The 18,098-nt window shown below is 48.1% G+C and overlaps 1 protein-coding gene across 1 annotated transcript in view; it reads left to right on the top strand.

Moving 5' to 3' along the window:
- Positions 1–17,540, top strand: part of vat1l (vesicle amine transport 1-like) — a 141,657-nt gene extending 124,117 nt beyond the window's left edge. The window contains exon 9 of the mRNA XM_067997524.1: positions 16,781–17,540. Within this exon, the coding sequence (XP_067853625.1) occupies positions 16,781–16,879 (99 nt within the window). The 3' untranslated portion in view covers positions 16,880–17,540. The remainder of the gene's footprint in view (positions 1–16,780) is intronic.
- Positions 17,541–18,098: the final 558 nt, after the last annotated feature.

Here is an 18,098-nt window from a genome sequence, read left to right as displayed (position 1 = left end):
AGGAGGCAGAGGAGGAGGAGCAACCCATGGGCAGAACAGCGGCTTACCTGGCTGCTTGTGAGGCCAGGGAGTCACTGATATGTGAACAGTTCTCCTAACATCAGACAGTGTGAAGAGTCCAGTCCTCACACCACCTGGACAGAGGAGTGGCCACATCAGCCGCCCCCGCCCCCTGCACAAAATAGTCGTGCAACTACACCTACACCCTCTGTAGAGTGACCCAATGGGTAGCATCAAGTGTGGGTGTTCATGGTGAACCTCATGAAAGGGACTTATTACAAAAGCCAGTCAAGAATGGCCAAGACGTGGCAGTAGTGGTGACAATATAATATTTAATGTGAGTTGAACAAAAATCAAATATAAATAAAAAACATGACAAACCGTCAAACACCCTTGTGCATCCCCTTTGTGCTCACAAAACCTTTGCCTTACTCTTCCGACTATTTCTATGTGGTGCTTCCCCTGTGGCTGCAGCAGAAGTAGTGGCAGGTTGCTCTTGTTCATGCCCTGACTGATTAGATGCTTTGGGCCGACGTCCTCTGGGTTTCGGTGCCCGTGAGGGCCCCTCCAAAGACTGCTCCACCTGCACCTGTGCATGGGCAGACTCGACCACCTGGAGAGGAGGCAGCATTGCGGGTACTGGTCGAGAGGGGGGCAACGGGTGAGACGTGGAAGTGCTTTGAGTGGCGTCCCCACTTCCATGTCCCCTTTCGCCATCATCCCTCTCCTGGGCCAGGCCCACATCACTCCTACCACCCTGCTGGATGACAGTTTGGAGGACATGTGTGAAGCCTTGTAAGGCCAGTGCTAGTGTATCTGCCTGCCTGTTTAAGGCGGCAGAAAGTTGCTCCCCCTGAGTCCGAAGGGCCGTTGTCAGGGCCTCAATGGACTCATTGGTGAGCTGTGCTTGAAGCTCGATGGAGGCTAGCCTTCCCTCCATCGCAGACATTCCCACACTTACCCACGACACTATCTCAGAGATGCCCTCACGTCCCTGTGACAGTATCTCGGAGATCCCCTCCTGTACCTGTGCCACCATTCCACTCATGCAGGAGTTGGACTCCTCCATCCTCTGCGTGATTGTGGAGAGTGCGCGTGGCACCTGTTCCAGCACCTCGCAAATGTGCTGCTGCCCCTCGATCATTCTCCTTTTAAAGGATGGCCCCCAGGGTTCAGCATCTGTGTTCAGCTGAGCAGAGCCTGGAGAAGTTTGCTCGCACCGACGCGGACTCTCCACAGCTGCCCCTGCCACCAGTGTCTGCTCAGTGCTCACTTGTGTGGTGACTCACCATGTGCGACCCCAACTAAGTGAGGACGGGGACCCACCGAGGTGTGTGTATCTGCGCTGGTGGATGGCTCGCTCAGATGTGATGGTGCCCCCTCAGAGGCTGGCAGGTCCTCTGAGGAATCGCCCTCCACCGTCACAGTGGTCGCTGAAGGCCCTGTAAGAGAACAGAAGGCAATATTAAGCATGATGACAAATGTTGAGGTGCTGAAGATGGCAAGGCATGTTAACATCTTTTGCCATTGTGAGTGCTGAATGTTAAAGTTCTGTCACCAGCTGTTTCTCGTGTGGCAGTCTTGGCGTCCCCGACGGACAGGCACTCGAGGGTGCGGCCTAATTCAAGAGCCTCCTGCTATGCATCCGTGAGGACGACCTTATGTTGCGGCCCCCCTCCGGTCTTCGCCCTCTCCTGTGCATTCTGGGTTCTCTTCTCCAATAAGGGGAGAAAGTAGAGAGGCGTGAGTGAGGGATCATGACGTGGCCAACCGCTGAATGCATTGGTTTGGGTGAGGCTGACCGTGAAAGAGATGCATCAGAGGGTATGAGACAGAGCCATGACATTGTATGAGGATTGGGTTGAGTGGTAGTGGTGGGATGAGTACTGGGGAGGTGAGTAAATGCAGGTAAGTTGAGGATGAGGTTTGAGTGGGTGTGAGGAGTGATGTGATAGAGTAGTGTTGGCAGTGCCGAAGGAGTTGTGGGGTGGGGGCGGTGATGTGGCAGACGGAATGTAGGAGAATGAGTAAGTGTACTCACTTTGGCTGACCTAGTTAGGTCATTGAAGCGCTTCCTGCACTGGATCCAGGTGCGGGAGACGTTGCTGCTGCTGCTGACCTCCTCTGCCACCTTGAGTCACGCCTTCTTGGTGGCAGAGGCAGGCCACTTCCTCCCGTCCGCCGGATAGAAGATCTCCCTCCTCCTCCTCACCCCATCCAGTAAGACCTGAAGTGAGGCATCATTAAACCTGGGGGCAGCGTTTCCCCTGGGCTGCTCCATGGTGCTGTGTCGTTGTTTGCTGCAGGATCAGTCATTGGAGGACTGCCCCTTTAAATAGGGCTCCTCCAGGTGACAGCCTGTGATGCGGCTGCGCAGTCCCCCCCGCTGCGCAGGTTTCCAACGGGAAATCCGGAAGCCACGTTAAGTGGCTTCAATTTACCCGTGATCGCGTGGGGAACGGACGGATTTTACTGGTGGGTTACCCACACGCCCAATCGCACCCCCCCCCCCCGCTGCCAACCCACCTCCCTGATAATATCGGGGCCAAAGAGTCTGTTCACTTTCCAATTGGCCGTGGGAAGGCAATACGACTGGAGGATGGGCCAATGGCAGGAGTGCGGGGGCAGGGCAGTTCGAGGTGGGAGGTCATGTGATGAAACCTCCAGGAATACACACAACAAGAGTTGGCAACCCTAAAACCAACGCAGATAAGGGGGAATTGTCTCTGTGCCTTTCCTTCCTTCCTTTTTCTCTCACTTTGTCTCTTTCTCTCGCTGTCAGTGTTTTATCTTTTTTGTTTGTCTTTCCTTTTTCTCCCTCTCTTTTCTTCCTTGTTCTTTTTCTCTCTCTCCTCTAAGGATTCAAAATGCAACGAGCATTGGCAGCCATTTAGGCCCTAAACTCTGGAATTCTCTTCGTAAACCTCCACCTCTCCTCCTTTAAGATGCTCCTGTAAGGGGTTTCTTTTTTTACTGTTTCTCGGGCTTATAATAGGTCAGCCAGTTATGTTTTTCCTGAGCTGCCCTGCCCGCAGTGCGGTTGCGAATCGCTTACCCCTTCCTGATTCTGAGCTGAGGACTTATCGAGTGGTAACAAAGACAGACAAACAGACCAGTGGATTGGTACAAGGAAAACCAATGTTTATTAATAAGAAAACTAAAACTACAAGGTAAACAGTATAATACAGAAGATAAAGAAATCGCTATGGATGTAATACAGTCTTACACTTATCGGGTTGAAAGAAACGGACACATCGAGGGAAAATTCTAAAATCACAAGTTTAGCAATATCCCTTAACCCCCAACCTTACACTTATGCTAGGTTGTCTTGTGGCGGCCAGAAAATTAAAGCTCACCGGTGAAAACAGATGAAAAGGCCTGGCCCCTGTGCCTGCTGCTGCCGTCGACATGTGGTTGCGAGGTTTACTGGATGGCTTCCTTCTTAGTTGCTAGCAGACAGACAGGATAGGGCCAAGAGGCGAAGAGAGCAGCTCGAGAGAGATATACTGGGCAGCCCCAGTTATACCCTCCTGGTAACAGGTTTTTTTCATACCTTATCAGCTTGCTTCATTGTTTGATTTAAGCACGAAACGTAAGACAAAGGACCCCATCTCTGGCCCATTTACATTAATGGCCATTTCCTGTATCGATCTGTTCGCTAACTGCTTTACCATTGTTCCGAATGTACCTTGATGGTTCACCTTTTGTCCTGCGATCACTTCCTGCTCGAATTTTTGATGTGTTGGCCGGCCATGTTGATAGCTTGCCTCAGGGCTAGGATGCAACTGCATTGTTTAAAGAAACCTGTCTGAGACACGAAGCCTGCCAAGTTGTTGAGAATGCAATTTCAAATCTGCCGGTCTGACTGCAGCCCTTTTGAGAGACCTTGGATTTTTTAAAACAGTCACACCAGGGTTTCTTTAATAACTCCAATAAATCTTCGGGGTGGGGGGAACATGTGAAATTTTGCGAATCCCTTCACTCCCCCCTGTGGATACTTAAACTTGCTTGAAGTGTCCATGCAAGGTGAGCAAAGATTTCTGACTGTCGCAAACAACCTTCCCCTTTATTTACCTATCCCTAATCCCTCGACACATACATTCCCTTACTTGGAGAGAACCCCAGTGTATGGCAGGCATTCGGATAGAAAACAAGGTTGAATTACAACAATCCCAGCACGGAGGGGTCCAAATACCCCTGCACCACTTGGGATGAAACAGTATTTCGCATACTATACAACACAACAATGAACAATCTTTATTCAAAATAACATCAAAACGTAAACTTACTTTATTGAAAACAACACGGAAGGGACCATCTTTATTAAAATAATGAATCAGGCTGCCAGCACTCGCAAGGGATACGTCCCCGAACTCACACGGGTGTTTCGTCTACCCGAGCATACTGGTCCTTCCATACCCTTTGTGTTGTAACTACTACCTCGAGACCCCTATTCCTACACTGGACGCAAACCAGGTAGAGGACGATCCCGAGCTGACAGATTACTAATACGTGTGATGCCAGACGAATCCAGGAGGGGACCTCGATATTCTCAAAGATGTCCCACCAGGGTGGGGTCGTAATACTCAGAATATCGGCCCCTATCTGGACAGTCTTCTGTTCCAGCGTGTAAAAGTGTTTTTGGGACACCCCTACTGCTTTTAATAATTTAACGAGGTGTTCTGGGAGAGGGGGGATCTGATAGCCAAAGTGGGCTACATACTTTTGGAGGTTGGTGAAATTCTCTTTCACAGTGAGGTGAACAGTGGATGGTTCAGGGATGGGGACAATTCGTGTCTGTGCCACTTGAACTTCTGCCTCGGGTTTAAAGCAGAAACTGCTGTCACTCACCGCACACCAGCTGTGCTGACCATGCTGGTAGTGAGACGCTGCTGTGGTGATGCAATATGTCCCACCTCCTATATACGCCACCTGTGGGGGAACATGGCCTTGTGCCATGGCTTCCATGGTGCAGTTTATGGGCTTCGCGTCAGCAGCTCTGAACCCGCACTACGGTTTTGAATAGGCGTTCAAGTGCTGGGGACACAGGATTATGTGTGATCCCCGGCTCTGGCACCCCGAGAGGTCAGTACCCGTCATACCATGCTCCCACTTTATGACGTAGGGCGGGACCGCTGTGAAACGAACGTGTGCACCCCCCTGAATGACACCAATGTTCTCCACCCTGTACACCGGCTTAAATTGCGTTTTTAAACCATTAATCTGGGTCTGCAGCTCGATGTCATCTCAGCTGTTGATGACAGAAGACCCCGTGTTAAAACCAGTTAAGACATCGTTAAAAACACCCCTTCTTTGTCTCCCAATCCCGTCCAAAAGCTCATGGGTGTATAGTCTGGTTCTGTCAACGTCTGAAAAATCAAACTGATAAAATTTACGGAACATCTCTTTTAAGAGGGCTTGATACAACTGTGCGGTCTCTGAGGGGCACCACGCGGGTAGGTGTATCTCGGTGAGGTTTAAAATCACGGAGGCTACCGCGTAGTGCACCCCTCGATACAGTGCCTGGTCTGTAGGTACAAGCACCAAGCCGTTCCCTGGTCCCTTGGTGGTGGCGGGGCATCCCTCTACTATCATACGTGACGTCACAGTCGTGGGCAGGGGCTGTCGGGGGCGGGTTACTAATTCAGTGGCATTAACCGAGATTGGGGAGTATGGGATCACGCATGTGCTCAGGCGCGATTTCCAGTCCATCCCCCTCCCGTTATCTTGCCACTGGCTGTGGAAAATGATGGAAATGCCTGTGGGGCAGACTTTCTCTGAACCCCACATACAGACATAGATCCCCTGATCCGGTTCCCACCATTTGTCCCAGCACACACTTAACCCTCCCTGGGTCCCTGTGATGGTCCTGTGGGTGTTATTCCCTAACCTTTCCCACTCTACCCTGGGGTTCCCCATATCCTTACTTAATTTCCTAAGCCACCACCACCTATCCAGGGGAACGTTGCCTTTACATGACAAACATATTCCTTTTCCCACGGTGACGCTAATCCTTGGGGTGATAATTCGTATCCTCGGGCACTGGAGGGAGGTCTCCCTGTATGAAAAACCGGCCTGGCTCGAGTACTGGGTCGAATTTGACCCCAGCCATCCGGGCCAGCTCCCCTCGTGAGTGTACAAGGCGATTTCATCCGCCTCGCGTAGGCCACTCCCATCGTGGGCGAGGGGCGCCGTTTTTCCGGAGCATCCGAAGATGTGGTGGTCCTCGGTATCGCCCCTTCTCGCGAGGCTCAGTCCAGACAGGGCGAGCAGGATCACTCCTCCGAACATTCCCTGTAAAAGATAAAGAACATCTAGCCGGGCTCCCTATAGGCTGCCTGGCTTGGGTGAAGTGTGAGCGGGTCCCTCAACCTCGGCTCACGTGGACAACACTGGAACGGTTCCATCTTAAAATTACATTACGGTTCCACACCTTATAATAAACCTACACATCTTAACTTAAAACTTCAACTTAACTGCTAAAGTTATATACATCCGCCGCCCGTCTCCGAGCGGCCAGCTCAAATTCTGTCAGGCTGCTCCCTGCGGCGTGGCTGTACTGAGCTTTACTTCCGGTCCCTCACAGCCCGCGACTGCTGGCTGAGGACCTTTGTCTTTCGACATAACTTTAGCACGGGAGGTAGCCCTTTTAAACTGGGGAGCCAGCGACCATGTCTTCCTAGGCTGGGGTGTCCGAGGGGACCTCCTAGGAAGTGCTGTTGGTGGGGCTACCCTGGCGAGCAGACCCTTGCTGTGGGTCGCAGCCCTCGCTGGCTGGGGACTTTTCTCCTGTGGCTCCTCCCTTCCCAAGTCTGAGCTGGGGACAGGCAACCCCCTGCTGTTTGCTGCCTGTTGCTGAGAGTCTTCCTCTCCAGGTTCAAAACCTGGGTCGGGGGTGGGGTTACCTGCCTCGGGCTCCTCCTCCTCCCCACCTGAGTTCCAGAAGAGAGGGGGAATGGTTTGGACAGGGGTCTGGGTGACTCCTCCCCTGATGCATGCGACTGCACCTGCAGGTGCTGCCTGTGAGCTGGGAGCTGCTGGGAGCTGGGGATTTCTAACCTCGGGTTGGATCCCAGCTGCCTGCTTTTTCACCTCCACAGTACTGGGAACTGGTAGCTCTTGGACCGCTTCCCTCCTAGCCTTGTCTATGGCTCTTTCCCCTGCGCGGACGGTCAGGCCCAGGAATTTCACCTCCTGCTGACCGATCTGCGCTTTCTTCTCTAGTCATAGCGGGGCATTGTTAGGGGGGGCTGAGGGAGCGACCACACTGGTAGTGGCTGCTATTCTTCCCTGGCTGGCCATAAAAGATCGCATGGCCTCAAAAAATGACTCCATGGCAGCGGGGGCAATTCCTGCCTCTGCCTCCCCCATCGCTGCCTTTTGGGCTGGGGCGGTGGGATTCTTTCCCTTAGTATCCTTCCAGGGGTTTTTACAATCTTTGCGCAAGTGGCCATCCTTCCCGCACCCAAAGCAGTTTAACTTAGCCTGGGCGGGACGATTCCCTTCCTGGTGCCATTTCCTTTTATGCTGGGCCCCTGATTTAACCTCGTGGACTTTCCCCTTGGGTTGGGGCGTCTCGATACCCCTGATATTTTTAAATGCTATCGTGAGCTGGCGGATCACCGTTTCCTCGGTGGTCTGGGGGCTACGGGGGTCAAACCAGGCCGCAGCTCGTGTTCGAATTTGGGGCAGGTAGTTTGTCATGAGACAGCGGAGCCAGTGGGCTAATTGATCTCTGTTCAGGAGTGTCCGCCCTGGCATTCCCGGGCATGCGCTCCGGTAGACTGGCCACAGCCTGTCTGCGAAAGCCTGTGGGGACTCCCCAGGGAGCTGTACCGTTTTTCCCACCCGGGCGAATGGACTCCCATCATTTAGTCCCATGGCCTCCAATATCTCATCCTTTAACTCCTCGTAATCTTTCTGCCCCCTTTTGCACTCATCTGATAAGGTTTGGAGGAGGTCACCCCCCAGAGAAAACAGCAGCATTTTTGCTTGTTCTGCTTCATCGCAGTCATTAACGCACGCTGCCTGCTCACGGAAGTGTAAAGAGGGGTCTCCCCTCACTGTAAGCTTAGGGATATGGCTAACCATGGCCCTGAGCTGTGGGGTGCCATGCGGCACTACAAACTGGTTCTGGATGGCCCCTAGGTCCTCGCCATCGGCGGGCGGGCCGTACCTCCGTTGTCGGAGGGGGTACACTGGTCCCGGTCCTGGTCTATCTACCAGGAATTGCTGGGTCTCCCCTAATGCTTCATCCTCCACCCCCCCTTGCTGCCAGACCTCCTGAAAACTCGGGGCTATGGGTGATGGCCGTGAAGCCTCTGGTTCCCTAACCAGTGTCGTTCTGGGAGCTGCCTGTGGGACTTCCCTGCTTGGGTTGCCGGTAAAATCCGACTGGCCCGCCTTCGGGCTAAGGAGGCATACCATGCCCTTTGCCCTCGCTAAGGCCACGCCCAAACGTTCTATTTCTTGCCTGCAGGGGCGATGATCTGCGTCCTCAAACCCCTGGGCGCAGGCCAGCTGATATGCTGCCTTTACCTCGCCTACTTTCTCCTCCTGCTCTTTTAATTCTTGCGTGAGGCTGTGGATCTTATCCATTAACCTAACCTCACTGCCTCTCGCCTCTCTGACCTGGTATTCCAGGTGTTCCATTCTACCTCTAGTGCTACTTTTGAGCTCAGCGATCTGGTATTCCAGGCGCTCTACCTTTGCCTGGTGGTCCCTTGCCATCTGCGCCCTTTCTTGGCTAATTGCCTGGAGCGCTGCTACCCCTTGCTCTTCGGCTGCTGTCTTTTCCTGCAGCTCTAGGGTCAACTGTTTAATCTTGGCTGCTTGTACTGCTACAGCATGGTCTAGTACAAAGACCTGCTTTTTAAAACACAAGAGCCAGACCGCCTTCTCAATACCTTTCTTATACTGTTTACTTGCTGTCCACTGGATGGCTGCATCTATGGGACGCTCGGCCTTTAACATATCGCCCACCCACTTTTTCGCGATATTTACCTTGCCGCACACATAGGCAGACAACCTTATCTCCATTGCGGATTCCTCCTCCGCACCACTGTCTGTCTTGTTACACACTTTCGTCTCAGCTCCTGCCTGGCTCGCCATTTCTGTAAGGGGTTTCTTTTTTTACTGTTTCTCGGGCTTATAATAGGTCAGCCAGTTATGTTTTTCCTGAGCTGCCCTGCCCGCAGTGCGGTTGCGAATCGCTTACCCCTTCCTGATTCTGAGCTGAGGACTTATCGAGTGGTAACAAAGACAGACAAACAGACCAGTGGATTGGTACAAGGAAAACCAATGTTTATTAATAAGAAAACTAAAACTACAAGGTAAACAGTATAATACAGAAGATAAAGAAATCGCTATGGATGTAATACAGTCTTACACTTATCGGGTTGAAAGAAACGGACACATCGAGGGAAAATTCTAAAATCCCAAGTTTAGCAATATCCTTTAACCCCCACCCTTACACTTATGCTAGGTTGTCTTGTGGCGGCCAGAAAATTAATGCTCACCGGTGAAAACAGATGAAAAGGCCTGGCCCCTGTGCCTGCTGCTGCCGTCGACATGTGGTTGCGAGGTTTACTGGATGGCTTCCTTCTTAGTTGCTAGCAGACAGACAGGATAGGGCCAAGAGGCGAAGAGAGCAGCTCGAGAGAGATATACTGGGCAGCCCCAGTTATACCCTCTTGGTAACAGGTTTTTTCATACCTTATCAGCTTGCTTCATTGTTTGATTTAAGCACGAAACGTAAGACAAAGGACCCCATCTCTGGCCCATTTACATTAATGGCCATCTCCTGTATCGATCTGTTCGCTAACTGCTTTACCATTGTTCCGAATGTACCTTGATGGTTCACCTTTTGTCCTGCGATCACTTCCTGCTCGAATTTTTGATGTGTTGGCCGGCCATGTTGATAGCTTGCCTCAGGGCTAGGATGCAACTGCATTGTTTAAAGAAACCTGTCTGAGACACGAAGCCTGCCAAGTTGTTGAGAATGCAATTTCAAATCTGCCGGTCCTCGGCCATGTGTCTGACTGCAGCCATTTTGAGAGACCTTGGATTTTTTAAAACAGTCACACCAGGGTTTCTTTAATAACTCCAATAAATCTTCGGGGTGGGGGGAACATGTGAAATTTTGCGAATCCCTTCACTCCTTAAAACCTACCTCTTTGACCAAGCTTTTAGTCACCTGTACTAATATCTCCTTATGTGGCTCGGTGTCAAATTTTCTCTGATTGCACTTAGGGTTGCCAACTCTCCAGGATTGCTCTGGAGCCGCCAGGAATTAAAGACTAAACTCCAGCACACTGCTGCGAGCAACACCTGGGAGCAAAATCATAGGGGCAATAAAAAAATTGTAGTTTTAAAAAAAATGTCTTTGAACACTTTTGTGTACTAGTTATAAAAATACTGGACGTGGGGAAAAAAGGCTGTTTGACTGACAGTCAAGAATCATCCAATGGGGTAATAAAGAATCTCTTCCCTTTCCAATTAACGTGGGAAGGCCCTGAGGATGGACATGTTGGGTGACCAATGGCGGGAGTGCGGGGGTGGGCCTTTGGAGGCAGGTGGTCATGTGACAACACCTCCAGGAATTGCCTAACCAGAGTTGGCAACCCTAATTATGCCCCTGTGAAGTGCCTTAGGATGTTTTACTACATTAAAGCAGCAAGATGTTGTTATTGAGTTTAGGCAGACTTAACACAGATCCTGATAGGAACAAATCCACAGCTCCAAACGGCATACAATTCAAATTGGCGGTCTTATGCAGATATGCCATAAGGATGTTTGATTTAGGGAATGGAATAATTCACACCGCAGTGGGGACTGCTCTTCTGAGGCTAGTGTCAAGGTACATTGTTGGGGTTTGGTAGAGGGAGCTTTTCTCTGTTTTTGACTGTGTTATAAACCTGTCAGGAAGTGCATCACATTAATGGCATTTGTCCAAAAGAGAAAAGGACTCGATTCCAGCAGCAATAAGATCTCTCACAAAAGTTAAATATCACTAACGCCTTGTGCTTCTTGCGTGATGCAGAGGGTTATATGTAAACACGGACACAACACACCTTTGGTTGTTTCATTTCTTGACTACCCAAAATGAAGATTTTTTTCAACCTATAATCTTCGCTCAAAGCTGATAACGATGTAATCCAACATGTTCGGTAAGGGGAAAAGACAGATTAACACTTGCGCTGTAAAGTGGTAAGAGATCCCTACCTCAAATCTTAACGTGTCTTTGCTGTCTACAAAGGCTGACTGTCCTGCTGTTTTTTTCCAACGTTTCCTGTTTTTACTTCAAATCTCCAGCATTTGCGTTTTTATTTCCAGTATGCTCTCTCAACCCAAGTATGGAATCTTTACCGTACAACTGTACAAGTTTAATTTTTGATTCCTTTCTGTCTTAATCCGGCATGAAGCTTACTTTTTTTACAAACCACCGTCTCCTGTCACTCCTGAGGCTCATTTCATAGATTCCAATCTCGAGCCTCCAGCATTTTAGATTCTCATTTTCTTTCCTTTTTGTCATCAACTTCAGATTAATTTTGTAATATTATTTACGTATAATATCCACACTCCATCCAAACCTGAAGTGACCAGAACTGAGGCTATTTTAGTTACTAATATATATAATTGCAAACTTGCCCAGCTCTGTTCACGGTCACTGAAGATGAGTTTGTTTAATCTCTTCCTTTTCATTAAGAAGGCACATATGTGCAGAGGGATAAAACGTTTCCCTGAGGAATGGAATTGCTGCTTTTTATGTCTCCGATGATTTCAGGATCCATAAGCCCCCAGGAAATAAAATAATTTGAGCCAAAGCTCTTTAAATAGAGGGAGAAGCATATGAGGGTGGGGGGAAGGGTGACAGTCCTCGAAGAGGAATGAGTGATGGAAAAAGTCTTGGTTCGCTCACAGTCAATTAATCAAAAGGACAGCTAGCAACAAACAGAAGTCCTTCTATAAAAGTGAGAGGGAGCCAAGCGTGCAAAGAAAATTGTTAGAAATTAATTGACTGGTTAAGTGAGAGTTATAGTGGTTTAGTGCGTAAATACACAAACCTGTGCCTTCCAAAATCTGAAAAGAATGAAAGACTTGCACCTTTCATGATGTCCCAAAGAGCTTTACAGCCAATTAAGTACTTTGTGCAGTGTAGGCACTGTTGTGATGTGGGAAATGCAGCAGCCAATTTGTACACAGCAAGGTCCCACAAACATCAGTGAGGTAATGACAGGATAATCTGTCTCTTTAGTGATGATAGTTGAGGGATAAATGTTGGCCAGGAAAGCAGGGGGATCTCTCCCATCTTCTTTGAATAGGATCATGGGATCTTTTACATCCACCTGAGAGAGCAGACGGGGCCTTGATTTCATGTCTCCTCTGAAAGATGGCACCTCTGACAGTGCAGCACTCCAGTGTCAATCTGGATTATGATATGAAGACTCCAGAGTGGGACTTGAACCCACAATTTTCTGACTCAGAGGAGAGAGTGCTTCTGGTCTGTGGTGAGTTAGCTGATACTAGCTGGAGTGGCTATAAGGGCAGTACCGTTGGGGAGGGGGGAGGGACCATCCATGAATGCAACTTCGAATTGCCATCCTGTGATCCCTGCTGGGAAGAGTGCTGTGTGGATATCGGGTGAAGACAGGATTGGGCTCGGATGTAATTCCCCCACGGTGGAACAGCCCACCTGGGTGAGGTACCACAGGGCAGGAGACACTGGTGGAACAGAACTCCTTTGGAGGGGAGGACCGAATTGCAGGGCAACGTCTATGGGAAAAATTATAGTGGGGGATCATATTTAATTTGTTAATGAGCGCGTGAACTGTTGGAGTATCTGTATGGAGAGATTTTAACCCTGTGTAAAGCCACTTTAATTCAAAATACACTAGTTAAATGTAACTAATTTCCAAACGCTTTATGTGGAAAAATGGCCAAAAAATCCCAAAACGTGTCAAACGCCATGGGGCTAATTTCACAACTTCTTGAATTTGTTGATAGTATCCATTCCACTACATTCCCAAGGAGTCTATCCCATGTATTCACCACCCTCTATGTAAAATAGTTAAACTTAAGCAGCCTGTTCACCTTCCCTTCTCTGAGTTTGAGCCTGTACTCCTTTTTTTGTAGAGTTTTGTGATTATGTCAAACATTTTCCGGGTTCAATTTATTTGTGCCTCTAAGAATGATAAGTGCCTCATTAAAATTTCCCCTGGGCCATCTTTTCTCCAGTACAAGTCATAAATCTAGATTGTATTTGATGAAAAAGGTTGGCATATGGTTGGCCTTTAATGAGCCCCCTTCAATAGCTTTAAAACTTCCACCATTTTTTTTTTGCATTGAAGCTTCAAGTGAACTGCCTGCCAGAAGGGAATTGGATAAGTACTTGAAGGGAATAAAATTTGCAGGGCTACGGGGCAAGGGCGGGGGGAACAGGACTAACTGGATTGCTCTTGCAGAGAGCCGGCACGGGCTCGACGGGCCGAATGGCCTCCTTCTGTGCGGTAACCATTCTATGATTCTAACTTTACCCGCCATGGTAAAATAAGGATTGGGAGGAACAGGCGACTTTGGACCTGATGGTTCCCAAAGCTTTCCACCACTGGGGGTTTTCCTCGTCTCATGTCTGGGCCTGTGGTGGACTAATTGATAAGAGATTGATGGCCATGATCAGTCAACAACTCCATTACCGTTGCATCATGTGACTGCCAGGATGGGAGAACTAGATGGACCTTGGCCTTTTTTATCTCGTCCAGCAATTCCTGTGATTCCTGACTGATTGCGGGGGAAGGCCGGTCACAGTGGTGGGAGAGCAACGGTGAATTGACACCAAACAAAATCAGTAGCTGCGAGGCCTAATTGCCTCACTGATATATCCTAAGCTTCCGTCCGTTACCTGTTGCAGTTAATTTAAACATGCACTGAAGAGCCAGAAGACAAACTGATGGGAAGACGTGGCCTGTTACAGCGGCTGGTGCCGTGGTAACTGGATGGTGTATCGAGCGTCGGGAGCCTGAGCACTTCTCCAACCACTTGAGACGTAGAGTTATAAATAGCAAAAGTCACGCCATTGGCTGCGGCCTGTCCGAGATGTTAGCACAGTGACTGACACGTCTGACTGCACTTTTGCTGGTTGCTGATATCAATTTATGGCGCAACAAACGTGGAAGAGATTTTAATGATACAATCAGTTTCCCATAAAGCAATATGCCAGGCTTATTCTCACTGCATGTCGACAAGTTAATTTCAACAAATTAATGTGTTTTTTTTTGACACACAGTGTAGGTCAATTATAGCAAAGCTAACGCTTCATCTGATTTGATGTAATGAAATAATCTACTTGTTGCTTTAGCAGTCTGAAGGAATTGAATCATTTACATGCGGTTCGCACTTCTTCCTGATAGTCCTCATCTGCCAGGAGGATTGGTGCCTCTTGATTTGACACAGCACTCTGCTGCTCTTTATACAATCGTAGAATCTTACCGCACAGAAGGAGGCTATTCAACACATCGTACCTGTGCCGTCTCTTTGAAAGAGCTTTCCAATTAGTCCCACTCTCCTGCTCGTTCCCCTTAGCCCTGCAATTTTCACCCCTTCAATTAGTTATCCAATTCCCTTTTTGAAGGTTGCTATTGAATCTGCTTCCGCCACCCTTTCAGGCAATGCATTCCAGATCATAACAACTCGCTGCGTTAAAAAAAAAATTCTCCTCATCCTCCCCTCAGGCTCTTTTGCCAATGACCTTAAATCTGTGTCCTTTGGTTACTGACCCAACTGCCAGTGGAAACATCTCCTCATTTACTCTATTAAAACCCTTCATGATTTTGAATGCTTCTATTCAATCGCCCCTTAACCCTCTCTACTCTAAGGAGAACAATCCCAGCTTTTCTAGTCTCTCCACGTGACTGAAGTCCCTCATCTCTGGTACAATTCTAGCAGATCTCCTGTGCACCCTCTCTAACACCTCGATATCCTTCCTAAAGAATGGTGCCCACAATCGGTCACAATGCTCCAGCTCAGGCCTATCAATAACATACACCTCTGCCCATTTGAAGATATAGATATATCTGCAATTTACTCACAAATGAAAGCCTGTGCCAAATCATATGCTGGACAAGTTTAGCTTTAATATTGTATTTTTTAATAAAAATTACCGAACAGCAGATGCCATTGCATCTCTTTCAAAGCAGTGGATTCTGGAAAGGCTGCTTTTGTTCGTACGCTCCTGTTCTTTAAAACTTGTCTGAGAATTCGAGTTGTAAGCAGAATTAACCTATTGGCAAAAATTTACGAGCCAAAATGTTGTGAAATGTTTTGTTTTCGCATCTATGAGGCACAAGCTGATTGCAACCCCGTCATCTTTCCCAAAGTGCCTTGCTTGGGGGAGAAACTCGGCAGACATTTTGAAAGCGGGTAGAAAACTAGAAAGTGAGGCAAAAGCTCAAAGAAACACAGGGTTCGTCATTTTCCTGACCCTATCCGTGCACGTTGATTATGTGAAAATCCATAGGTAGGGAAGGACTGCCTTGAAGGGCAGTGACTGCCAGTGATCTGGAACCATCGTCTTGTTACGCAGTAAGGGAAATCATGGGCCTATGGGGTGCCTGATTTTCTAATCCATTTAAATGAATGTACGTTAAATCAGGCACTGTGAGATTAGTGCAGTTCTGTGCTGGGTTATCCTTATTGGGGAATCAACCCTTTGAATCCCATCAGTCTGGACTGGAATTAAACCCAGGTTCCCAGCGATTGAAGGTCACTGCTCTATTTCACTGCACCAACCAGCCTTCTGCTTCTGGTTCTGCTGTTACCATTTACACCTCCTCTAGACCCATCTTTTGTTTCTTTACTTGTCCCATTACCACTCCTTTTTGCCTTGCACCATCATCCCTTTTGTCATTTAATCACTCCACCTTATCACATGATGTGGAGATGCCGGTGATGGACTGGGGTGGACAAATGTAAGGAGTCTTACAACACCAGGTTATAGTCCAACAGTTTTATTTGAAATCACAAGCTTTCGGAGGCTTCCTCCTTCGTCACCTGACTGGCTTATAAGCTGTTAAATTTCTAACTTCTCCCAGTTCTGATGAAAGGTCTCGACCTGAAACATTAACTCTGTTTCTCTTGCCTGACCTGCTGAGTGTTTCCAGCATTTTCTGTTTTAATCCAGTCTTAACATTTTTTTTTTCAGAATTGAACACTCTTCGGTTGATATCTCAGTGGCTACACAGCACTCATAGTGCAGATGCATTTAAGGGGAAGCTAGATAAACACGTGAGGGAGAAAGGAATAGAAGGATATGTTGATAGGGTTCGATGAAGTAGGGAGGGAGGAGGCTCATGTGGAGCATAAACACCGACATAGACTAGTTGGGCCGAATGGCCTGTTTCTGTGCTTGTACATTCTATGTAATGTAGGTAGCCCCATATTTGGTTACCAACTAGTGTCAAAGTTCAGGGTTGGTCCCACTCAGGGTGAAACAAGGATTAACGAAGAGCAATGGGGTTGAACAGGAATGTTGAAATTTCAGTGAACTGACTTCAAAAATGGATGCTGCTTCGCCCGTCTCTTGCACTTGGCCTGATTCTGGGCATCACTAGTGGAACCCGCTCCACTCCTTAACAGTGTCATCACTCACCTTGATAGGCATGCAGATGTGTAAATATACACACACACACACACACACACCCATAATTATGGTAACTGTTCTCATTTATGACCCATTGAAACTGTACTGCGCATTGAGTCACCAATCTCTCCTCATTGCTTCCAGATGGCGAATGATAGCACAGAGACCAGTGAAGCGGGCGAGGAAGAGGAAGATCACGAGGGAGACAATGGAAACAAGGAGCGCATGCCCTTCATCCAATAGCTGCCAGAGCAGAGGAAGAAAAAAAACCTACGTGTTTTCGATTTTTTTTTTTGTTGTTGTTAGTCGCTGAAGGAAGGAAATGAGTTGAGGAGATCTCCCTGGTGCACAAGTGAACAAATGCTGTCGTACAGTTGCGTGTTTGTGTTCGTCTGCAGTCGGCCAAGCTATAAGCTGCTTGAATCTTAGTGATCTGAACTAACTGAAGTGCCATATCCTTTTCCAGTGCAGTATTATGACCAACATTCTGTGTTAAGATCCTTTGAACAAGAGATCAGTAGTATTATGCTTCTCCTTGTTTTTAAAGTGGGAACAGTCGTTCTTTGTGAATTTATTGCAATCTCCAGTACGTCCACATGTTTCACTCAAGTTTGGTTTTGTTTCCTCTCTCTTGATTTCTTGTGCATGGTTCTGTTAACCTGTTAGTGCCTGTATTTATTCCGATACACATCACTGACCAGCGGCCGTTCAATAAATAAACGTTAAGTATTCAAGACATGCATCTTTTACCAGTACAAGTGACAGGAACCGCTTCTGAACTCGCCTTACTGAGGAAAAAAAAAATGCGTAGATCTATTTATCAGCTCAAAAGCCTAAATAATGTGAATGGAGATCTCGTTTTGTTTATTTGTTGCATTGGTTGCATTAGTGCTTTTGTTATATTGTGCCTATCAAACAATGTTTACATAAAAATTTAAAAAAATTAAAAAATAATTAGCAGAGCAACGATTATTGGTCAAGTGTTTCTTACATTTTTCAGAAGGGGAATACGAACATATGAAATTGACAGGCAGGAAAAGACCAGCTGGTCCATCAAGCCTGGCCCATGCACCGATGGCCAGAGCATCATGACTAGACAATTCGCCCCTCTCCTCCACCTCCCCCCCAAGCCATGTAATCTCTTGGGAGGGACAAAAGAACAGAGAAAAAAAACCTCGGCCAATAAGGGAAAAAAATATTCTGGAAGATTCCTTTCTGACCACCCTCCCACTCTCAGGCGATTGAACCCAGTCCAGGAGATCACATGGACCAAGTGTTATCTATAAAGACACTTACCTTCTATATGATGCGATCTCTGCCCCCGTACAGAACAAGTCCAGCTCCCCCCCTGAAGGCAGTCAGTAACCACCACACCAGCCGACAATGTATTCCAGAGGCTCACAGTACTCTGGGAAAAGAAGAGCCGCCCAACATCCAGTTTATTCCTACTCTTACATAGAAT

The sequence above is a fragment of the Heptranchias perlo genome, chromosome 16 (genome assembly GCF_035084215.1).
Source record: "Heptranchias perlo isolate sHepPer1 chromosome 16, sHepPer1.hap1, whole genome shotgun sequence".
Lineage (NCBI taxonomy): Eukaryota > Metazoa > Chordata > Chondrichthyes > Hexanchiformes > Hexanchidae > Heptranchias > Heptranchias perlo.
This window is presented reverse-complemented; position numbering and strand designations above follow the sequence as displayed.